This window comes from Cnephaeus nilssonii (genome assembly GCF_951640355.1).
Source record: "Cnephaeus nilssonii genome assembly, chromosome: 13".
NCBI classification, from domain to species: Eukaryota; Metazoa; Chordata; class Mammalia; order Chiroptera; family Vespertilionidae; genus Cnephaeus; species Cnephaeus nilssonii.
Window position 1 is genome coordinate 4,468,929 of NC_137084.1, and position 24,629 is coordinate 4,493,557.

The following is a 24,629-nucleotide window of genomic DNA, read 5'->3' on the forward strand; positions in this document are numbered from 1 at the left end:
GCTTGCTAGTCCATCAAGGCGGTCTCTAAATCACTGACTCCCAGCGAGCGGCCCGGCCCGGCCCGGGGACGGCGCGGGGGGGACGGCGCGGGGGGGACAGCGTGGGGGCGGCTCCTGGGCCCGGCGGGCAGCAGAGGGACCAGGCGCGCAGTGTGGCCGACGTGGCCGCGGGAGGGCAGAGAAGCGCGGGCGGACCACAAATCAAAGCCCCAGGACTTCAGGAAGCAGAGTGCCACTTCACGCCTTGTTTTAAACAAATAAGCGGCTTTCAACTCCCAGGGAGGCCAGCGTGTCGCTGTGAAGCGTGGCTGCCCCGTCTGCACGCCCGGCCACAGGCCCGGCCGCCAGGGCCTCGCTGACCCGCCTCCCCTCCTGCCACCTCCCGGCAGAATTGATGGGTCCCTGCGCGTCGGGGCTCTCTGTGTCGCCCTGGTTTCCAGCGCTCTGTCACATTATATCCTACTTAGCCGCTCTTGCTCTTGACTTCCCCTCCATAATGTCCTGAGGGCTCCCCATGTGCCGGGCCCGGGGCCCAGCACCGGACCAGCCTGAGCTCAGGTCAGCCTCACGCCACACGCCTGGAGCCAATGAGGACCCGTTTTTCAGATGAGGAAACAGAGGCTCCGACGGACGGGCCTGGCCGCCAGCAGGAACGCTGGGATTCGGACCCGCCTCCCGCCCTCTGTGCCCCGGCCCCGACCCAAAGGTTCTCTCTGTCTTTACACAAAGCACCGCCTTCATCCCTGCTCTGTCCTGTTACCCCGAGGCCGGAGCCAGGAGCCTGCCCGGCCGGCCAGGAATGGGGTCTGTCTTTGTGCGCGGACACTTCCTCCCTGTCTGTCGAGAACTAGGGGAATGCTGGGAACCTCCAGGGCATGGAGACGACCCGGTCAAGGTCATCCCCCCGCCCCCGCCCCCCCCCCCGCCCATGGCAAAGATAAGACACACTCCAGAAGCCGGACCACCCCCGGGGTGGAGACCCCAGAACTGGAAGAGCTGCCAGGCATGGCTCTCCCCAGACACAGCCTGGGGGTCGCAGGCCCGACACTGCCGCCCAGAACCTCTGCTCCGGAACGGGGGCCTGCCGGGGCTCCCTGGCTTGTCTTGCCGGCATGGCAGCCCAATTTAATTAAGATGGATGCTGCGTGCCCCGTGGGCAGGAGCCGTGGCCAGCACAGATGGTGGGAGCCTAAGGCTCTCCAGGCTGCCAGAGAGCGCGGGCGGCCTTGGCCAGCGGCTGAGGAGGGTCCAGGGGTGTCTGCACTGGGTCTGGGGGCTTGGGGGGTTTGGTCCCGCCCCTGTGGCCTCAAGCCCTACCACCCACCGGCCAGGCAGTCCCCCTTCTGCTCTCTGCCCCAGCAACCCCTCCATACAACATACCTCACACACCACACACACACACACACACACACACACACACGCACGCCAATCACATCTCAGATACCGCCGAGCGGGGTAAAAGTCAGTCCTGGCTGCCAATACCAGGGACCAGTTCAGAAACAGCCGGTGATTTTCCCAAGTCCTGAGAGACGCCAGGGCGGGGTCCCTCTGCGGGCAGGGAGGAGTGAGGTACACAGGCAGGGGGGGGCACCTGGCTCCTGCCCTCTCCAAGGATTCCCCAGGGCTCTCCCAAGGACCGGGAGACACCCACCCCCCTGCCGGCCCAAGGCTCTTCAGGATGGAAGGGGTTTGGGGGGCCCCAACCCCGCTTTCTTTCATAGGCCCTTCCCAACTCCCCATGCCTCCCCCTCCACGGTCCCTGCAACTGGAGCAAAGCCCAGGCGCGATGGCACCTTCCCCATCCCCCATTCTGGCCACGGGGACAAGAGACAGCCCCCCAAAACCCAGAAGCTCTGCTACTGACCTTGAGCCCCCAGCCCAGTCCAACCCCCCGCCAGTCCCCAGGGGCCACTGACCCGTGAGGCCAACATCGCCCTTGGCTTCAACACTAAAAATGTGACCATCTCCCCCCTGGAAATTCGCTCGCTCCTTTCCCCATTGTGGTGGCTCGGCGGGCCGGCGCTGAGAAGCAATTATTCACGGCTAATGATTATAATCAAGTCAAATAGAATTTAATGGACACGCGTTCTCTTCCTGCTCGAAACTTTACATATGAATTAAGCACATATGGGTTCCACGAGGCACGGACTAGATTTATGCCGCCCGGAAAAGCCCCTCCATGCCGCGAGTTCTCATTCCGCTAATAAACAGGCTGATTTACGGGCGCCGCTGGGCGTGGGGACCGTGATCTCTGCTGCCCCCTGGTGGTGGGCCGCGCACGGCCTCAGCCAAGATAGTAGGGCCCCGGGGATGAGGCGTGAGGGAGGCCCCCCAGTGTGAGGCCCCATGCCAAGACCTCCAGGACCCCCGAGGTCTCACCAGTGCCAAGGCCACCGAACACCAGGGCTGGGCAAACACCCGGACCAGGGCCTGGAGGGGTGCAAGCTCCGTGTGGGCTCCCTGTGCCCGAGGGCCGGCCTCAGCCGTTCCTTGGGGCTCCGGGCAGGTTCTGGGTTCTCCCTGCTGTGAGACTTTTTCTAGAAATAAGGAGATCCCAGGAAAACTCGCCACGAGGTGCCGGGTAAACTGAGGCCGGCAGAGGGAGGAGAAAGCTGCTCGTCTGTGGGAGGCACCCAGCACCCCTCTCCACCGCCGGGACAGGGCCGACGCCAGAGAACGACGCGGCAGCGGCAGCAGCGGCAGGTGCTCAGGCTCTCGGTTCACGCCGGGCGCTGCGTGTGCACCACAGCTCGTGAGCATCAGCGCCTCATGCCCCCAACGCCCCACAGCTGGGTTTTCTCCCACCCGCGCCACGCCGAGGAGGAAACGGGAGCCCAGGCAGGCACGGAGGGAGGGGGCCTCGGAGAGAGGTGCAGACGCTGCCACCCCAGCCGGCGCTCTCCGATGCAGCCAGGACCGAGTGTTCTCCGAGGCTGGCAGGCACAGGCACTCGGGAAGGGCCATTCATCACGCCGCAGCCCTCTGGAGCCCCCGCCGCGCCATCTGTACCCCACCGACGCCCTGCCTGGTCCTCCCACCCTCCCGCCCGGCCCCCCAACCACCCACTCAGCTGCGAAGGAGCTGATGAGATGCCCCTCTCTCCCCTCCCGCCACTTTGCTGCTCAGCATGGAAAGGGCCAGCAGGGTGCCTCCCACACCCTTGCCAGTGACCGACAGGGCAGGGGACACTGGGCAGGGCAGCCCCATGGGCCTGTGGGACTGTCCCCTCAGCCCCAGCCCCAGGGCGTGGTCCCCCTGCCCCCAGCCAACCCCTCCTGGGTGGAGGCAGCAAGAACGCCCTCCTCCTCGGGGCTGCCGTGACATCTGCCAGCCCAGCTTGGCGTGTCTTAGCTCCATGTCTCCCAGATGGACGCACAGACCTCGTGGCCACCCTCGGGGCCCAGGGGAAAGAGCAGAAGCAGCAAAAGAAAACACAGAGGTGACCCAGGCTCTGCCGCTCCGAGTCAGAACTCGGGTGCCTAGTCACCTGTGTACCGAGGCTGGCAACGTGGGGGCAGGGACATCCAGAGGGGGTCACACAGATGAGGCCGCTGCCAGAAACGCAACCCAGACCACAAACAAGCAGGCCCCGGGCAGCCTGGTCACTTAGCCAGGTCAGCATCGGCACTACCATACCCCGGAATCCTCTGAGGACCCCCCTCCCTGGCCAGCCCTGGCGTCAGACACAAGCCCAAGGGCGAGAGGAAGGAGACTGGGGATGCTTCTGGGGGTGCTGGAGACTGCGGGGTTTCCCTGTGCGTCTGCCCAGGTCCCCAAACCTTGCTCTAAGAAAGGGGCTCCCTGCTGTGATGTCCTGCGAGCAAGGGAGTGAGGGCTGGGTGAACCACCCGCACACCTGGACTTGACCGCCCCTTGACCCCTGCTCTGACCTTGGCCAGACAGCCACTGCCTGGGAGAGCAGCCACCTTCCTCCCCCCCTAGAGGGACAGAGCAGCAGACTCCCGACTCATCACAATAAACTGCCATGCCAGCAAGTCACCAGGGGAGCTGAGCCTGGGGCACCGGGCCGCTGCCCCCCCTTCCTCCCTGAGCTCCGCCCGCTCCAGGTCTGACAGTGCGGGCGGGCGGGAGGCCGAGGAAGGAAGCGGTGGTCAGGGCATCCGCCTTCCGGGAAGGGCGGCCGCAGCCCGGCGCGATTCCAGCCAGGCTCTCTCTTCCCGGCCGCTAATGGGCCTCCGAGCCGTGAGGCAGCGCAGCCAAGGCGCCTGACACCGAGGTCAGGGCTTCAAGGGAACAGCCATCCACTCAGCCGACACTCCGGGCTCCCGTGGCGCCAGCAGGCCCTCTCCTCCGGCACCCGAGCCTCGCTGGAGCCAGGTGATGTCCCCCGTGCCGGGCACGGCGGACCGAGCGAAGGTGACCAGGCAGCCAGCCCTCTGGCTCGGGCCAGCCAGCAGCCTCCACTCACCGGCGTTGACGATGGCGTCCACCTCCAGCTTGGTGATGTCACCGCGGAACAGGGAGATCTTCTCGTTGAGATGCTTGTCCTTCTTGTACTTGGGCTCCTCCACCTTCACGGTCAGCCCTGCAACGAGCAGAGGCCGAGAGAGTGCCCACAGGCCGGGCGCCCGGACCGCGCCCTCCACCTCTAGAGGCCGAGAGAGTGCCACAGGCCGGACGCCCGGACCACGCCCTCCGCCTCCGGAGGCCGAGAGAGTGCCACAGGCCGGGCGCCCGGACCGCGCCCTCCACCTCCAGAGGCCGAGAGAGTGCCCACAGGCCGGGTGCCCGGACCGTGCCCTCCACCTCCGGAGGCCGAGAGGGTGCCCACAGGCCGGGCACACAGACCGCGCCCTCCACCTCCAGAGGCCGAGAGAGTGCCCACAGGCCGGGCGCCCGGACCGCGCCCTCCACCTCTAGAGGCCGAGAGAGTGCCCACAGGCCGGGCGCCCGGACCGCGCCCTCCACCTCTAGAGGCCGAGAGAGTGCCCACAGGCCGGGCGCCCGGACCGCGCCCTCCACCTCCGGAGGCCGAGAGGGTGCCCACAGGCCGGGCGCCCGGACCGCGCCCTCCACCTCCGGAGGCCGAGAGGGTGCCCACAGGCCGGGCGCCCGGACCGCGCCCTCCACCTCCGGAGGCCGAGAGAGTGCCCACAGGCCGGGCGCCCGGACCGCGCCCTCCACCTCCGGAGGCCGAGAGAGTGCCCACAGGCCGGGCGCCCGGACCGCGCCCTCCACCTCCGGAGGCCGAGAGAGTGCCACAGGCCGGGCGCCCGGACCGCGCCCTCCGCCTCCGGAGGCCGAGAGAGTGCCCACAGGCCGGGCGCCCAGACCGCGCCCTCCGCCTCCGGAGGCCGAGAGAGTGCCCACAGGCCGGGCGCCCGGACCGCGCCCTCCACCTCCGGAGGCAGCTGGCCTGGGGGGCTGAGAACACTGGTATGGCAGCCCACACGACTAAGCGCCTACTGTGTGCAGCACACGTCCAGTCTTGAATCTATAGCAATGCTGTGCACAGGTACAGCCGTGGCCCGCCCTCCCCACCTTACAGATGTGGAGCGGAGGCCTGGGGGGGTTAAGTGACTTGCCCAGGTTACCAGTTACCAGGGCTACAATGTGCGGGGCCTGGGCGCTACCCCGCACACACCCGGCTAGCCGCTCCACCACAGCCACCAATCCTGGCTCAACAGCCCGGCGATGGCGGGTCTGGGCGCAGCTCCGAACACTGTCCTGGGGGTAAAAGCCAAACCCGCCTCAGGCTGTGCTGCTAATTAAATGAGGAGACGTGCGCCGGGCCCTGCACACAGCAAGCACTCACTACCCGCTGCTGCCACTCCCCTCGGCCTCGTCTGGAAGATTCTCCCGAGGTGTGGTCTGAGGGCCCCGCCCGGCCCGCGGGCTCCCCAGCAGGCCTACCTTTCGCCGTCTCCTTCCAGGTGGGGACCTTCTTCAGCCGGATGAAGTCCTGGCAGAAGTAGTGCTCCTCCCGCTGCTTGTCGCTCAGGCCCTTCAGAAACGCTGCGGGGCGGGGCGGGCAGGAGGAGAGTCAAGGCAGGCAGGGCGGGTGGCAGACCTGGGGGCTCCCCCCCCCCCCCACGGGTCTCGGGACTCTCGCCGCATCCAAGGATGCAAACCAGCCCTGGGAGTCCATTCTTCCCCAGGCTCCACCGGGGTGTTGGAGTCTGGAGGCTCCTGGAACATCCTGCCCTGCCCTCTTTGTTCAGGAGGGGAAACTGAGGCCCAGGGAGGCATCCCTCCAGCACCACAGACCAGAGTTCAGAAATCACCTCGGCCACTTTCCCGCTGCGCCCACAGCGCTAGGCCCCTAATTTCTTCATGTACAGAGGGGGGATTAAGACTCCTCTTGCAGAATAATTTCAAGCTTACACATGCTAAGGCCAAGCAGGTGGGTGACAATGAATCAATTACATTATCAGTCAGTTACATCATCCATCGATTACATTATCAGTCCATTAAGTGATCAATCAGTTACATGATCAATCAGTTACATCACCAGTGGGTCTCATTACCAATCCGTTACATGATCCATAGACATCATCATCGTCATTATGTGTAGGCTCAGGACACAGGGAGCCGAGACAGCCTTCCTCCTCCAAGAGCCGAGCAGCCTGATGCCTGGTACAGCAGCCCCCCAGCACCGGCTGAGGGCTGCCCCCCGACAGGTGCCTGCTGGGTCGCCCGGGCCAGCTCCCCCGCTGCAGCCTCGGCCCTCCCTTTGGGCGGCACCAGGCAGAGGGGCTCAGAGTACCCCTCAGCAGCAGCCAGCTCTCCGGAGCCGTGGTCCAGGCTCGTGGCTTGTGAGCTCCCCCTGCTGGCCCGAGGCCACGCGTACCCAGGTGCTCAGCCCAGCCTCACTGCCCTGGACCGCGCACTCCCCACTGACCACGGGGGCGGGGGCGGGGAATAACCAGCAAAAGGCACAGACAGGGGACTCAGAAAGCACCAGAAAGTGTGCAAAGGTGGGCGGGCCCTTGGAGGAAGTGGTGGGAGAGGAAGGGGTCATCCCGAGCCTTCTGGGGAGATGGCTGCAAGGGGCAGGTATTCAAGAGACAGGTTGGCCGAAACCGGTTTGTCTCAGTGGATGGAGCGTCGGCCTGCGGACTCAAGGGTCCCAGGTTCGATTCCGGTCAAGGGCATGTACCTTGGTTGTGGGCACATCCCCAGTAGGGGGTGTGCAGGAGGCAGCTGATCGATGTTTCTCTCTCATCGATGTTTCTAACTCTCTATCCCTCTCTCTTCCTCTCTGTAAAAAATCAATTAAAAAAAAAAAAAGAGAGAGAAACAGGTTGGCCCCTGGGGGTGCCCTTTTCCTGCCCAGGTCCCTAGGTGCCTCCAAGCCTCGGCTCCTCAAGGACGCAGGCCCCCAGGTCGTGGCCCAGCTCAGCGCTATGGGGCGGGGGGCGATTATAAAAGGCTCATCGCACCTGTGGCTCAAACCAGAACCCCGCTTTCTGGCAGCCAGGCCCCACCCTTCCACAGACACCTACGAAGTGCAGGCCCTGAATGTGGTGCGGGGGGTACAACAGCCAGCAAGGCAGACGTGGCCCTGGGCCTGGAGAACCCACAACCCGGCCCGGGAGCCAGGCCGACCAGGCTCAGCACCAGCAAGCCGTCCAGGCGGGCGGGGAAGGCGCTCGGGGGCTGGCACAGGGAACCGGACCCCAGCCCGGGGGACCTGAGAGACTCCCAGAGGCGTGGGAGGCGGCCAGGGCGGGAAGGGGCTCCCCGGCAGGAGCAGCGTGTTCAGGGGTGTGGGCTCCATCCCCAATGTGGGGCGTGCAGGAGGCAGCCGATCAATGGTTCTCTCTCATCACTGATGTTTCTGTCTCGCCCTCTCCTCTCCCTTCCTCTCTAGGAAATCAATAAAAATATATTTTAAAAATAAATAAATAAACTCTTGACCTCCCCCTGGTGGCCTGTCTTCCAGCCCATCCAGGTGCTGCTTCAGAAGTGGGTGGCCCCTCTCCCATCTCCCCTCTCCCAAGCCTCCCCCACTCGTCCTCCAGCCATCAGATGCTGCCTCCTCCCCCGACCAAGCAGCAAGCACCCCCTCCCCCGCCCCCCCCCTCCCGCCCACACCTCGTCCTCCCTTTCAGTCACTGGGCGTGAAGGTCCTTCCTCCCAGCCGAGCCGCCTGGCTCACCTTCCAGAGGACGAGCTGTTCCGTCTTTTAAAACAAAACCCTCCCTCGACCCCACATTCCACGCCCCACAGCTGTGGCCTCACTTCTCTGCCCCCCTCCTCCACTGTCCACACTTCCTCCCTCCCATGCTCCTCCAACCCAGGACGGTCAGGCCCCACCTCTCCATCAAGGCCAAGGTCAGAGACACCACGGCCCCGTGGCCCAGTGCAGTGGCCCTTCCTGTCCTCCCTTGTTCGCTCAGCACCTCCAGCCCCTTCGTCCCCCATCAGGGAGCCCCTCTCCTGGGCCCGCCTGGCTCGCTGGTCCCCTTCGCAGTCTCCTTCTCCCTCCTCCTTCATCCACACCCTCCCTAGGTCTTCACAGCAATGCCACGCGGTCAAAACCCTTCTTTACGCTCATGACCCCAAGGCCGCTCCTTCAACCCCTCAGCATCTTCTGAGCTGTCAGATGTACCCCCACTGTCCCCCCCGAAACCAAGCCTTCTGCTCACCCTGCCAGGGGCCCAGCCTCCACCATCGCTCCCTAGAGCCCTCCAAAGCCCCCAACTCCCAGCGACTCCCCGTGTCCATCCGACCGTCGGTTCCTCACACAGAGCCCAGGGAGCTTAGGAACATGTCAGAAGCCATCGCTCTGCTTAAAGCTCCTTTCAAACTCCGTGTCCTGACCATGGCCAAGCACCAGGCCTGCCTCTCTCCCCAACCTCCTCCTGTGCCACCCGCCCCGGACAGTTCCTCCTGCCCCCTCCCCTCAGCCAGGCAGCCCAGCAGGTCACCTTGGCATGCCTCCACCAGCCAGGCTGTGCCCTGCCTCCGGGCCTTGGAGCCGGCTGTGCCCCCGCCTGGCCTTCCTCCTCCCTGCCCTCCCCCTCCGAGCAGCCCTCCCCTGACTACACTTGACTCCTCACTTGACCTTGGCCACACCGGATCTGTCCTGTGTACTCCGGATCCCCACCACCTGGCACCGTGCATGGCACGTGTGAACACCGTGGGCTGAATCAGGGAGCGGACAAGCTGAGACCTGGAGGTGGAGGACGGGTTTTCTCAGAGAACAGTCTTCGGGCAGAGGGAACAGCATGTGCCAACGCCCGGAGGCAGGAGGGCGCTGTGGGCGGAGAGATGGAGAGGGAGCTAGAGCGGCGGGCTGGGAACAAAGGCTCCCACCGAGGCAGAGGGCGCGCCGGGCAGGCTGGCCGGGCCGGCCGCTGCTGTGGTTCTTCCTGCTCCTCGTCCCGCGGGCTGGCGCTCGCCACGCCCGGCGTCACGTTCCTGGCATCACCAGCCTCCCTGCGCCTCAGTGTCCTCATCTCTAGAACAGGCCACGCCGCCTCCCGGAGCCCGGGCTGGCTGTGCCGAGCAGCTGGCGGGGAACCGCTGTGTGAGCTGTGACACGCAGCCCGCGCCTGGGGACACGCACTCCTGGCCGGAGCGAGGGAAGACTCAAAGGAGCAAAACAAAACGAGACACAGTTTGGGGGGATTCTTCTTCAACTTGGAGCATAGTGAGTAGAGGAGCTTTTTAAATGACTTGGGTCCCCATATTTGTCATCTTGCACAACTGTGACCAAAGACATCCCCCTCTGAGGCCCTGGCACCGCCCAAGTGCGGGGACTCCCAGCCAGCTGCACCGGGGCCAGAGTGGACGCATCTGCTGTGACATGGAGACTGGGCAGCTGGGACCCAGACCGAGCCCACAGGACCCGTGAGCTGAGGCCCTCTGGCCGGGGCGGCCCCAGGCACCCCGTGCAACTCGTCTGGGTGCCCGAGGTGGCTCAGGTCCCCTGGCCAACACCATCTGGCAGATGCCAGCACCGCCTTTCAGAAAAGCAGAGAAGCCTTGCCCAGCCACGGGCAGGCCTGGGCCGGATGCAGCCCAGCGCTCACTCTCTCCTGCCCTGTCCCGTCCCCGCCCCCCCGCCCCCCCCCCGTCCCCATGGCGTCATCTGAGTGACCACGGCCTGCACAGCCCCTCTCCAGCAAAGTCCAAAAGACGCCCCACTTCTCAGAGACGACAGAAGAAGACAACCAGGGCTCCCAGCTCTGCCACCAGCGCTGGGTGCCAACCTTGGGGACATGAGTCAGCCTGTCCCTCCAGTCCGTGGCCCCCAAGCACGCACCCCTCGAGGCCAGCATGGGGGGCACCATGTCCTCAACCCCAGGTCTCGGCCTGGCCGATCGGAGGAGCTACACACACTGGTCTCTGACTCCCGAGGAAGGAGAAGACAGCAGCGATTCTCACCCAGTACCTGGTCACCCCCACCCCACCCCACCCACCCACTTCCCGCCAGGGCGCCCCGGCCCTCCTCACACGCCGGGGGAGAAGCGGGGCCCTTCGGCTGGACACGGGCCCCACACATTGATAACATCTCCCACCTCCTTTTGCCCGAAAGACAGATGCAGACTGAAAGCACAAGTGAGTTTTATTTTTCTTATAAAAGGTGTACAGCACAGGTTTTAATTTTCTTTCTGTTTCGGAGCGGCGAGAGTATTTCACAGCTCAGTGAGACAGGTGTTGTGAAAAGATGTTTGCAGTAAATTTTGATGGGAGGCCTGACCCCAGACAAAGCTCCGGCAGCTCCGGGCACGGAAGCCGAGCCGGAGGATGCGGGCTGCGCCGGGACCATAAAGTGCAGCGGGCGGGCGGGAACCCAATGATGTGTTTTAAGAAGTCTTTATGGCGCCGTGCACGCCGGTGCTCAGAAAGGGGAGGCGGGCTGGCGCGGAGGGGGCTCCTCCTCCGGAGAAGGCCAGGTGGGCAGGGCTGATAACGCCGGGCTCTGGGAACAGGGCAGCGGGGCCATCAATCACCTGGCTCACCGTCCCCCGGGAGCGGGCCTTGTCAAAGCTCGGGGCACGAGCAGCGGCGACAAAGAGCACGAGGCCCCGGTGCTTCCCTGCCTCCACCGCACCCGGGATGTGCCAAGGCGACGTCCTCAGAAGACAGATGGGAGAAGGCCCCCATCCCCAGGTGCGCCCGGAAAATTCCCCAGTTCAGCAGTCGCATCAGATAAATCATCCACTCTGGATGAAAGGCCACACGGGTGGGCACGAGCCCTCGCCCCACCCGGTGCACACAGGCTGGAACACGCGTGCTTTCCTGAGCCCCCAGGGAGCGGAAACATGACTCAGGACGTGCGGGTCAAGCCCGGCATCTGGCCGCCTGGCAGGGACAGGTGTACTCAAGCTCAGCGTCTCCATGGCCAGAGCACAGCAGAGAGCAGACAGGCCCCGGGGGCCGCAGGGGACCCTCCGTGCACTGTGAGGGCCGCTGTGTATAAGTGGTTTTGATGTAATCCCAGTACAACCTACAAAACCTGTACGTCAGGTGTCGTTGGTCCTATTTCACAGATGAGGAAACTGAGGCTCAGGGAGCCTGGACGCAGGCGCTGGGCTGGCCCAGGTCTGATGTCACCAACGCCCGTTCTCCTTTAGCACACAGCGCGGCCCCCACTGCAGGTCAGGGCCCCTCTCCTGGAGGCCGGGCCCTCCCGTGGTGACAGTCCCAGATGCCCTCAGTGCCTGACCTTGAGTCCCTTCACACCCAACTGCCTCCCAGCACAACTGTTTCTACAATTTTCTGATGAGCAGGCACCACGTGAGGGCATAATGAGGGGGTTAGATTAGAGAGAGTAACCCTGGCCAATGTCATCAGATTCTGCAGAGGCCGCCCCGGAAGACCGAACGCCTCCTCCTCAGGAAGACCCAGCCCGAAGCCCCTCACTGACCTAGAGGGAGAACGGGCCCTGGGAAGCGGGCATTTCCCCTGAAGGGAGAGGAAAGGAATCCCCCGAGGCAGGCAGAACTCGGCCCCCTGTCCAGAGGCCTCACTGGGCCGTGGGGCTGGGCACCCTGCACGCGGGCCCAGAGCGGGCACGTCACTCTGCACACAGACCGCCACACGGAACAAGCGCCCAGGGCAGGGAAGCCTGCCCGGCCTGCCCGGGCAGAGGGATGGGCTTTCAGAATCACTCCCCAGCTCCCCAGTTAGAGAACCTCTGCTGCTGCGCGAACCCAGACGACGGTTTGTCTTCCACGGCTTTCCCGCAGCGAGGGGGGGCTCCGGCCAGGTCCAGGCACAGGACTTTCCGGACCTCCTGCTAGAATTCCCCACCTTGAACTAGACATCAACCTTCTGACCTATGCATCAGTATCTTGTGAGTTTGGTTACTGTGCACCAGTCTTTTTAAACTGCTTTTATTTAAAGATATATATATATATATATATATATATATATATATATATGTATAGTTTATTGACTTTTATAAAATATATTTAATTTATTTTTTTTACAGAGAGGAAGGGAGAGGGATAGAGAGTTAGAAACATCGATGAGAGAGAAACATTGATCAGCTGCCTCCTGCACACCCCCCACTGGGGATGTGCCCACAACCAAGGTACATGCCCTTGACGGGAATAGAGCCTAGGACCCTTCAGTCCACAGGCCGATGCTCTCTCCACTGAGTCAAACCGGTTAGGGCAGTTTATTGACTTTTAGAGAGAAAGGACGGGAGAAGGAGAGAGAGAAACATTGATTGGCTGCCTCCTGCACGCCCCCTACCGGGGATCGATCTGCAACCCAGGCATGTGCCCTGACCGGGAATCAAACCGGCAACCTTTTGGTGCACAGGACGATGCCCAACCAACTGAGCCACACTGCCCAGGGCTGTGCACCAGTCGTTAAGAGAGGATCATCTCAGGCACAGACGGGCATGTGGAGGCCTTTGTAGGTATGTCCCCAAGAGAAGGGAGAGCTCATGTCCATCAAAGACACGTATGTGAATACTCAACACAGCGTTATTCCCAACACTGGCAACCCGCATGCCCGTCCACAGGAGGACGGGACACAAACTGGTACATCCACACCACGGAATATCACAAGCCGTCAAAAAAGAGCAAACTGCCAACACACCCAGTAATGAGGACGAATCGCAGATAGGAAGCAAAAGGCGCTGGCACGCTGTATGCCTCTGTTCCTATGAAGGCCAAGAGGAGACTAACTGAACAGACAGAAGTAGCTAGCTTTAGAGGGTATTGATTGGAAAGGGTCTCAAAGGAACCTTCTGGGGTGATGGCAATGTTCTACCCATCGATCAGCCTGAGGGGCACGGTGGATGCGTGTACACAGGCGCTGACAGTACACTGAAGGCCTGTCCACTTGGTCTACGTCACTGCGGCTCTGCCCCGGTGTAAGCTGAATGTAGTGCAGAAAAGGTGTGGGGTCTTCAAGGACCCAAGCTGGGACCCCAACCAGAAGCAGGTCCAGCTGAGGCCGCACCCCCAGTGTGGTGGTCTTAAACACATGCCCCTAATTCTTTGATCCTCTTCCCTTCCAAAGGGGCACCCTAATTCCCCTCCCTTGAATGTGGGCTGGACTCTGGGAAAACTGGGTCACGAGAAGGCACGGTGGCTTCCGGCGGGGTCTCCTCTCGCTCCCTCTCTTGGATCACCTGCTCTGGGGGAAGCCGGCTGCCATGTTGTAGGGACACTCAAGCAGCCCTGGGGAGGCCCCTGGTGAAGAACTGAGGCCTCTAACCAACAGCCATGTCATGTGCGTGAGCCACCTGGGAACGGCTCGCTCCAGGCCTAAGCAAGTCCCCAGACCTCCTAGAACCCTGAGCCAGAACCACCCAGCTAAGCCACTCCCACGCCCCTGGCCATCACAGTGAGACGCGTACTGTTGAAGCCACTGGTTGGTTACGCAGTAACAGATAACGAAGACATAGAGGGGGGTCTCTGTGCTGCCATCTGACACCTGCTGGGGGCCTGACACCCGGTGCTGGGTACCTGGGACCAGACCGCCCTCCTCACACGCCCCTGACAGGACCCTGGAGCTCAGGCAGCCCCATCTGCCAGTTTCCGACCTTTACCTGGCATCGTCCCATTGGATGACCGAATTCTCTACGCAGTTTCCTCCCCCTAAAGTAGACGCTCCGTGAGGACAGGGCCCTTCCCTGTCTCACTCGTGGCTCAGTCCCCGGCACCAAACGGCGCTGCACACAGAAAGCACTCAATAAAAGTGGACTGACTGAATGAGTGGCCATCCCAGCAGAGGACAGAGACGCCGCAGGAGCCCGGGGACCCCTAGCCTGTCAGCTTCATGAGATCTGGAAGTTTTCAGGGGCACCAAGGAATGGGCGGCAACAGGGAGCTGGATCCTAAAAATTAAGACCGATCTGAGCCTGGTGCCCGGGCCCCTGGCCTCCCTAGCTGTTTCCTACCATCCTGGGTTACCGTCCCTGACAGAGGAGAAGCCAGGCTCTCCGTGGGACAGTCCCCTGCCGGGGGTCTCTGCTGTCCCCTGCCGGGGGCTTCTCCAGCCCGCTGCTCCCTGCCCTGATCGGTGTTCTGGGGCCAGCGCTGAGAGCAAAGTCAAGTGCTTTCTGCGGGCGCTTTAAGATCCCAGCGCAGGCCAAGCGACTCAGGAGGTGGGTAAATCATCTTAAACTCTGCCTCCCGTCCCTATACCCCAACCGAGGCCGCCCAAGGCCTGCCTTCTCAGCCTCATTGGCCAAAGCCCCGCCACAGGCCGGCGCAGCCAATGAGCGGCTTTCCCTGCCCTTTCGAAAGGGGATCCAGCCGGGAATGGCCACAAGGGCCCAGGGAGCAGACCCTGAAGGGCAGGGGCAGCTGGGACTGGCAATCTGGGCTATTTGGGGCTCTGCAGGTCAGGCTGCCGCCCTTCCTGGCTCTGTGCGCGAGGGGGCGGGGGGACAGAGTCCAGCTCTGGGACTCCTGCCCGTCCTGGGGGGGTGATGTCACTGTTCTCACAGACACAATGCCCCATCTCTGCCCTGCTCCCCAGGCGCTCTGCCCTGTGTCCCCCAGGAGTGGGGCAGGGACTGTTAACAAGTGGCAGGAGGCCAGGGATGAGGGCGAAAGGGCACCAGACCACGTGCCCAGAGAGGCAGGCCTCCCAGGGGAGGAGGTGGAGGGGGGACAGGCCTGCCCAGGGAAGCCACTCCTTGGGGTTATCGGATCCCACCAGGGGGGACACCAGCCAGAGAGCTACCCCCTCAGCCCGTTCCCTGCTACTGTGCCGACCACGCCGCCACCTGAGGAGCCGTCCTATGCAAAACACCGGGAGTTCGGGAACCTGAGGTCCGCTCTGCCACCAACTCCCAAGTGACCTTGGGCTACTCCGCTCAAGTACTGGGCCTCAGTTTCCCTCCTGCACAACGGAGCAAGGTGGGGGGTCCTGGATGATCTCTGGGGGTGCCCTGTGACCCATTCCAGTGGGGTAAGGCCACCTTCTTCACACCGCTCCTGACAGGGGACCTGGACCCCCGGTCTGGGGTGAACTGGTTTGTGGGGCTGGGAACACGAGGGGGGGCGGGGAGGCGTGGCTGTGAACGGGGGAGTCCTGACCAGGGTATAGGGGGCCTCAACTTCCACCGGGCTCAGCAGGAAGCGCCTGCGGGTGGGGTGCCGTCCAGCCGCGGAAGCCCACGTGGGGCGGCCCTCGCCCTCGTCCCCTCCTGCTTACACTTACATTTCGCCTCCTTCCAGTCGGTGGAGGTGTTCAGGTCCACCTTCGCCGCCATGGCCAGGGGCGCCCAAGTGCGCACCCCAGCTCTCCGCCCCACCGCCGCCGCCCCCCAAGCCCCAACTCCCGCCGGGGTCCGCGCGCGGGGGCCGTAGGCACTGCTGCGGGTCCGCGCGGCCCCCGCGGAGGTGCCTGGCCAGGGGCGCGGGGCGCGGAGGAGCTGCCCCGCTGCGCGCAGCTGAGCCAGGCGGCCGGGCACTCGGCTCCGCAGAGACATGAGCGGGCGGCGCGCGCGGCTCCCCGCCCACTGGGACTCCGGTGACGGCGCTCAGGGGAGACTCCCCCTTATTTACTCCGGAACCGGGCGTCGCTGCCAGCCCGCGGCGACTGCTCCCAGCCTGCGGGCCGCGCGGCCGGGAGAAAGCCGATGCCCGCTGAGCACCCTGGAACTTGTAGTCCCGGCCGCCGGAGCGGCCCCGCTCCCGTCCGCACACGTGCGCGCCCGCCAGGCCCCGCCCCGTCCTCGGTTAGGCTCTGGGGACGGTCGCGCGGCCGCCCGGCCCCTCCCTCGGCGCTGGCTCGGCGGAGGCCAACTTCCCGGCCCGTGGAGACTCCCGCCCTCGGGCCTCCACGCGGCTCCGGCCCGACTCCGCCCGAACTCCGAGAGCTGGCCACGGCCGCCGCCATGCGGAACGTTTTGCTGCCAAGGGCCCCGGCTGGTCTCCCCGCGGGTCACCCGGGTCCCTCCCCGCATCCCATCCCGCACCCAGTCTCCGGGAGCCCCGGTCGGGCTGCCCTTGAGGAGGTGACAAGTGACGCGCACAGGTAGGTACGTCCGGTTCCGGTTCGGCAGGTGCGCCGCCTCCTCTCGGTCCCGGGGCGGGCAGAGGAGCGGCTGGGACGGAATCTAGAGCCGCCCGGGAGGCAGGGGGACAGAGTGGGATTTGAAGGTCGAAAACTTGTCCAAGTGACGTTTTCCGAGGGAGAATTGGGGTGATTTTTAAAAAAATATGTTTCCTAGTATTTTACAAAGACTATAAAGATGGATTTTAGCATACTTTTATGTCTTTCTATACTACTAATACTATTTGGTAAATACAGTCGTGAATATTTTTATAACCAGTTCCAGCTTTGCCCCCCTGGGGTACACTGGCCCCTTGCAACTTGTTGAGGTGTAAACTATAAACAGCATTCAGGTCGGGCCAGTTGCAGACCTGCCCCAGTGCTTAGGCCTCTGCGCCGAGTGTGGCAGTGACCCTGACAGGGCTGTGGGCGCCATGCTCTGAAGAGGATCAGGCCCTGACCGGTGTGGCTCAGTGGAGAGAGCATCAGCCTGCGGACTGAAGGGTCCCAGGTTCGATTCCGGTCAAGGGCATGTACCTTGGTTGTGGGCACATCCCCAGTAGGGGGCGTGCAGGAGGCAGCTGATCCATGTTTCTCTCTCATTGATGTTTCTAACTCTATCTCTCTCTTCCTCTCTGTAAAATAAATAAAAAAAAAAAAAATATATATATATATATATATATATTATATATATATATATATATATATTTAAAGAGGATCAGTGGCACACACGCCAGCGGGAAGAGGGCAGTGATTGGCCTTGGGAGTGGGGCAGAGAGGGGAGATCAAAAGTCAGGGGCCTGCGTGGCTCCGTGGACAGAGAGTCAGCCTGCGGACTAACAAGTCCCGGGTTTGATTCCCATCAGGGCGCATGAAGGAGGCAGCCAATCGATCTGTTTCTCTCACATCGATATTTCTCTCTGTCTTCCACTCTCTCTAAAAATCAATGGAAAAAATATCCTCAGGTGAGGATTTAAATTAATTAATTATTTTTAAATATATATATAATTTTTTTATTGATTTTTTTACAGAGAGGGAGAGGGATAGAGAGTTAGAAACATCGATGAGAGAGAAACATCGATCAGCTGCCTCCTACACACTCCCCACTGGGGATGTGCCCACAACCAAGGTACATGCCCTTGACCGGAATCGAAACCTGGGACCATTCAGTCCGCAGGCCGATGCTCTATCCACTGAGCCAAACTGGCTAGAGCTAATTAAGTAATTAAAAAAAAAAAAATTCAGGGTCCAGGAAGGAAGGTCCAAGGGCCTCCAACATTCCAGGGCCACCGGCCTGGCCTGTGCCCTCTCCCGGAAAGGTCAGTGAGATGAGTTCAGGACGTGGTGCTCAGGCCTCCATCCATGCCCAAGGTCACCTCTCCACCTGCCACTTCTCTAAGAACTCAGCAGTGCAAGACGGGCCTTGCCACCTCGCGCACTGTCCGTTCGCTCTGCCTCCACGAACCTGTGTGTGCTCCCACCGCCCGGGGAGGCAGCTCTGCCCCAGGGCACGGCCCCGGGTCAGCACAGCCTGCGAGGGTGGGGCCCAGGCTTCCGTCCAGGTTTTTGGTTCCCGTCTGTGGTCTGGGAAGTGATTGCACAGATGTCACCGGCTCGGTAAATGATGTGGGTGACCCTGTGTGTTCGTTTTCTATTGCTGCCGTAACCAGTTATTGCAATTTGAGTAGCTTAACCAGCACAACGTTATCTTAAAATCCTGTAGGACAGACGTCTGACATGGGTCCCAGGGGCTAACATCAAGGAGTCAGCGGGGATGTGTTCCTTTCGGGGAAGCTGCCTTTTCCAGCTTCCAGAGACCACCCGCAGTCCTTGGCTTGTCGCCCACATCCTCCAGCGTCAAAGCAGGCGACGGTGCCCCTCTGACCATTCTCCCATGGTGGCCTTTCCCTCTGCCTCTCTTTTGCTTCCCTCGTTCATTTTCAAGGACGTTTGTGATTACATGGGGCCCACCAGGGTAACCCATGACAACCTTCCTATTGAAAGTCTGCTGAATTTGCCCTGACCGGTTTGGCTCAGTGGATAGAGCGTCGGCCTGCAGACTAAAGGGTCCCAGGTTCCATTCCGGTCAAGGGCATGTACCTTGGTTGCGGGAACATCCCCAGTAGGGGGTGTGCAGGAGGCAGCTGATCGATGTTTCTCTCTCATCGATGTTTCTAGCTCTCTATTCCTCTCCCTTCCTCTCCGTAAAAAATCAATAAAATATATTTTTTTTAAAAAAAGAAAAGAAAGAAAGTCTGCCAAATTCCATCTGCAACCTTAACTTCTCTTTGCAGTCATCCCGATATGCCAAGGTTATGGGTTTGAACTCTGGTCAGGGCACATCAAGAATCAACCAGTGAATGCATGAATAAGTGGAACAACAAATAAATGTCTCTCTCCCTTCTCCTCTCTCTAAAATCAATTTTAAAAATTAAATAAAATAGCCCTAGCCAGTTTGGCTCAGTGGATAGAGGACTGGCCTGAGGACTGAAGGGTCCCGGGTTCAATTCCAGTGAAGGGCACATACATCGGTTGCAGGCTCCATCCTCAGCCCTGGTCCCAGAGCACGTGCAGAGGCAACCAATTGATATGTCTCTCTCACATCGATGTTTCTCCCTCTGTGTCTCTCCCTCTCCCTTCCACTCTCTAAAAATCAATGAAAAAAAATATATCCTCGGGTGAGGATTAACAACAAAAAATAAATAAAATTAAAAAGCAAGCCGTGGATCAGGACTTGGTTTGTGATTTCAGTTGAGAGGCCTGGCCACACACCTGTGTGGATGTGGACGGAAGCATGATTCCCACTGGACCTCGCCTCGGAGAGTTTCAGCCTGACCTTACGGAAAAGGTAAAATTTTGCCGGGTACCAAAGGGGTGTGTAGGAGGGTGGGTATTATTTCGGGCCGAGGGACCCACAGAAACACAGGCGTGGAAATCTGCAGAATGCCAAATCTTCCGGTGAGGATGCAGCACCAGGCGTTGTCAGTTGAGGAATTTTAATATTGGAGAGGGAGGGGCTTTTGTGAGAGAAAAGCTACCTCCTGCTGCTTGTGTTTAAATTAATACTGCTTATTAAACTTATAAATTAAGAAAAGAACTCGTTTTTCTTACACATGCAAATACAACTTGCAAATCTAGTCTTCTATTTATAAATCTACTAATGTTTGTATAAAAATAAGAACAACTACTTTCATTTATTCTTTGATAAATATTTAATTAACTCACAGGTTCAATAGATTAAATTCTAAAAATGAATGCCAATTACAAACTTGGGTAATTAAATTCCCTAATAGATTTAAACTACATTGTACAGCATTGTACAATGAGGAAATAGCTGTTCCTCTCAAACACCTCAAAAATCTTAACAGAAGAGCCCTAGCCAGTGTGGCTCAGTGGATAGAGCATCGGCCTTCGGACTGAAGGGTCCCGGGTTCAATTCCAGCCAAGGGCACATGCCTGGGTTGTGGGCTTGATCCCCAGTAGGGGGAATGCAGGAGGCAGCTGATCAATGATTCTCTCTCATCATTGATGTTTCTATCTCTCCCTCTCCCTTCCTCTCTGAAATCAATAAAAAATATATATATATTTTAAAATCTTAACAGAAGAGACACATCTAACAAACATTTTTTCGTTTTTGTTCTTTTTTTCCTTTACAAATAGAGAGTGGGTGGAGGACTGAGGGTGCCCTCCCAAGCTAAGCCTATTTTTTTCTAATCAGTTAAACAATTCTTATCCCCTAATAGATTAAACTTATAAATATGGTAAATCAGTTCTCTTAATTATTCAAGTGCTGTTTATGAACTTGGGTCCTTTTATTATTTTTTTTTATTTTTGTTAATCCTCACCTGAGAATATTTTTCCCATTGATTTTTAGAGAGAGTGGAAGGGAGTAGGGGGAGAGAGAGAAACATCATGTGAGAGAGACACATGGATTGGTTGCCTCCCACAGGCACCCCACCAGAGCCCCTGGCTGAACCTGCAACCCAGGTACATGCCCTTAACTGGGAATCGAACCCGAGACCCTTCTGGTGCACGGGTCGACACTCTAACCACTGAGAACACTGGCCAGGGCTGAACTGGGTCCTTTTATATTGTTTAAGTTATCTATTGCTGTGTATTAAATGAAAAGTTACTGGCTTAAAGTACTAACCAGGATGCTGAGTCAGCAGTTGGGCTGGGATAAGCTGGAAGATTCATCTGCTGGTCTTGCCTGCATCACACTCCCAGGATGGCCTCACTCATGTGACTGGCAGCTGATGCTGGCTGTCAGCAAGGCCCCTCAGGCCTGCTCTATGTGGTCTCTTACCCTCCCGTGGGCTAGATTGGGCATCTCCATGGCATCATGGCCCTGCTCCAAGAGGGTGACACCAGAGGCTGCAATGCCCCTTGAGGCCTGACTCTACAGTCACACTAATAACTCCATCACATCCTGTCGGTCAATGCAGGTTGCAAGGCCAGCCTATGTTTGAGGGAAGGGAGAGAGATACAGACTCCACCTCTTAATGGGAGGAGCAGGCATTCCCATTGCAAAGGGTGGGCATCGAGGGGCAGCCTACCACTCACACCCTCTAATTAAAGTCACAGACCAAACAGGGCAGATGGACTGCACATGGCGGTGAACAGATCGTGGGCCCCGCCCAGAGTCTAACGTGGGAGACACCTGGTCGACAAGTGAGTTCAGGCGGCACGGAGAGCTGCCCAGAGAATGAGTCCAAGGAGCAGGAAAAGGCTCAGCCAAGAGCAGCTAGATTCTCCCGCTCCATGTGGCCTCCGCTCCGGTGGCTCCGTGGTGACTGGGTGGGGCTGGAGGGTCCGAGCCAGCTTCCCTCACACACCTGGGCTGGGGTGGTGAGCAGCTGGGCTGTCCACGTGGCAGCTTGGGCTTCCTTGAATCATGGCTACCTCGGGACAGTGAGACTTCTTACATGGCAACACAGGGCTCCGAGAGTGAGTGTCTCAAAAGATGGGAAGTGTAAGCTGCCATGTTATAAGGCTTGAAAACGGGCACCGTAACTACCCCTGTATTCTATTGGTCAGCGTAGCCCCAGGGCGGGGACAAACCCCCACCTTTCAGTGGGTGGGGTGTCACCGAATTTGCACCTTCTTTCATCTCCTGCAATGCCCCTGACAGCCTTCTCTTGGTATTGGGCGTCATCTTATGCACTGTGGTCATTTATATTTACACTGAGTGGCCAGATGATGATGATCTCTGAACACATAATCATCTGGCCACTCAGTGTATATCCTATATAATAAAAGGCTAATATGCAAATTGTCCCCTCCACCAGGAGTTCGACCAGCAGGCAGGCCCATGTCCCCTACCCCTCCCTGGCCAGGCTGGCCGGACCCCACCCAGGCACGAATTCATGCACTAGGCCTCTAATACACACACACACACACACACACACACACACACACACACACACACACACACTGAGTGGCCAGATTATTATGCGTTCAGAGATCATAATAATCTGGCCACTCAGTGTATATATATTTTTTTATTTCAGAGAGGAAGGGAGAGGGAGAGAGAGATAGAAACATCAGTGATGAGAGAGAATCATCGACCGGCTGCCTCCTGCACACCCCACACTGGGGATGGAGCCTGCAACCCGGGCATGTGCCCTGACCAGGAATCAAACCGTGACCTCCTGGTTCATAGGTCGACGCTCAGCCACTGAACCGGGCTGCACTGTGGTCAATTTAAACCTGCTTGTCATGTACCAGGTTTCAGTCTCAAGCCTCAGCCAAGCTCAAGTGCAAGAAATACCTTTCACATTTCCCATCCTCAGTCCTGTTTACAGTCGGAACCGAACACTTTGGAGAGCTGTCCGGTGCATTACAGGCTGTTCAACAGCATCCCTGGCCTCGGTAGCACACCCATCCTCCAGTGATGACGACCAAAAATGTCTCTGGACATTGCAGAGTGTCCCCTGCGGGCAAAATCATTCCTGGTTGAGAACCGCTGCCTGGGGACCCACTCATTCTGACCCCCACCCCCCTCCTGCCAGCTGTCAGGATACTTTGTCCTGGTTATGACTGGAACCCCTTCCCTGTCCAGGGGGCCCCCAATTGGGGCAAGAGTATGTGATGCCGTTAACCTTGGCAAGAGCACTGGTCCGCTGTCTATCATGGATGTCGTCGGTGTCCTCACTGGGCTCAACTCGGGGGTCACCTGCATACAGCAGCTCTCCTCTCGTCCTCCACCCCACCTCGCTTCTCTCAGGATAGGCCTGAGAGCCAGGCTGGGGATTCCCTTGGACTCTGAGCCCCACCAACTCAGGGAGCCGACACTCCTCTCCGATCCCAGTCAAAGCTAGGAGGTGGCTGCGGAGCTGCGAAGGGGTCTGTTCAGCGGGCAGTGTTTGTTGGTGAACTGAATGTGGCCGTGACAGACAGGAGTCAAGGACACCTCCAAAGTTTCCAGCCTGAACACGGCCACGAATGGTGAGGCCACTGATGAGAGGGGAGAGGGAGGAACACGGGGAGGATGTCAGGAGCTCCGGTTTGAACCCATTGGGAGGCTACTGGCCTTCCCAGTGAGGCAGCGAGGAGGCGCCTGGGTGGACAATCTGGAACTTGGGTGCAAGATCTGAGCGGAAGGTGGAAGTGTGGGAGTCATGGAGACAGTATTTATAGCCACCAGACTGCCTGAGGTCACCCCGGGAGGCAGGGTGGATGGCGAGGTCCCCGGCTGGGCTCTGGGCTCTCTGAATAACTTATGGGATAATAATTACCACCGTTTTATTCCTTGGAGCATCTGGCGCAGTGCCTGGCTCTCCATAGAAGTTCGCCGAACTGAGCGGAACTCTATGGCCCTTCATTTCCCACATGTTTTCCCTGCCAGTCGGGGCTCAGATTCTATCTTAGCGGGAGAGCTGGAAGTTAGAATCACTCCGTTAAATGGGGAATGAAATATTCTTTAGGAATTTCTCAGAATCGGGAGGGAACTTTGCCCTCGAATTCCCACTCCAACAGTGAAAGTTCCTGTAAAAACAACAATTCCATGTGCTGCAGACCCCAGAAGGCAGAGCTGCAAGCCCCCCCCTCACCTCCACTCCTTAACCCCACGCTAAGCTCCCTGAGGCCCAGATGTTTGTTTTTTCTGCTATTGGGAGAACTTGACAACGGGAAGTTTGCTCTGCAGAGAGAGAACTTGGCCGCACGCATTGAGCCCTGCGGTCTGTCATTTGCTCAGGATGCTGCCTGGACACGTACTGCCCTCGCCACCTCGCTCCCCGCCCGTGAGAGCGAGGCACGGGAATAGCAGCAGGAATCACTTAAACCGACGCCCAGGACGCCTTCTGTGGAGCTGCTGCTTGTGTCCAGGGAGCCGGGGAAGGGGACCCTGCCCCCTGCCCACCCCGGGGCTCCGAGTTCGCCAGTCGGAGGGAATGATGAGAGCGAACACTTCTGACTGCTCAGATGTGGCTTTACCATGACACTGATTCAGCTGAAGCTTTAGGGTCTCCCATCTGCATCCCCTCTGAAGCTCAGACCTTGTTTTTTAATTTGCATTTTTCTTTTCTGGAAGAAAGCTCTCACATTTTTGTAAGGGTCAGGCCTGACAGGACTTGAGTTTGGGTTATTTTGTTTAATCCTCGTAGTAACGTTGGGAAGTCACTGGCACTTCATTATCCCTCTACAGACAAGGTCACAGAGCATAGAAAAGCCATCTTTGGGTCCCTTGGAAATTCCACACTTGTTTCAGCCCGCGCACCCTCCGTTACCCTTCCTGGAACCCTGGCCCTGGCCGGCTTCTCCTCCCCCCAGGTCTCAGGCCTTCACTGTGCACCCACCTTTAGGGGCTCCTTCCTTTCCTGCCCCCTGGTTATTCTCTATCCCTTACCGTTTGCTTTCTTTATAAGTCTAGAATTCTCTTCATCTGTGCATTTATTTTTAAATATATATTTATTTTTTTATTGATTTCAGAGAGGAAGGGGAGAGGGAGACAGAAACATCAATGATGAGAATCATTGATCGGCTGCCTCCTACAAGCCCCCTACTGGGGATCGAGCCTGACACCAGGGCATGTGCTCCGACCAGAAATTGAACCATGACCTCCTGGTTCATATGTGGATGCTCAACCACTGAGCTACACCGGCCGGGCTGTGCGTTTATTTTTCTGTAACAAATGCAGATAGTGCTTACCCTGTCAGCAGGCACTGTTCCACTTGCTTTACAAA

General features: G+C 59.4%; 1 protein-coding gene across 1 annotated transcript in view; it reads right to left on the reverse strand.

The window, feature by feature from the left end:
• Positions 1-16,012, reverse strand: part of MACROD1 (mono-ADP ribosylhydrolase 1) — a 129,844-nt gene extending 113,832 nt beyond the window's left edge. The window contains exons 1-3 of the mRNA XM_079787391.1: positions 15,607-16,012; positions 5,875-5,976; positions 4,430-4,546 (exon numbers count right to left, since the gene is read on the reverse strand). Coding sequence (XP_079643517.1) covers positions 4,430-4,546; positions 5,875-5,976; positions 15,607-15,877 — 490 coding nt within the window. The 5' untranslated portion in view covers positions 15,878-16,012. The remainder of the gene's footprint in view (positions 1-4,429; positions 4,547-5,874; positions 5,977-15,606) is intronic.
• Positions 16,013-24,629: the final 8,617 nt, after the last annotated feature.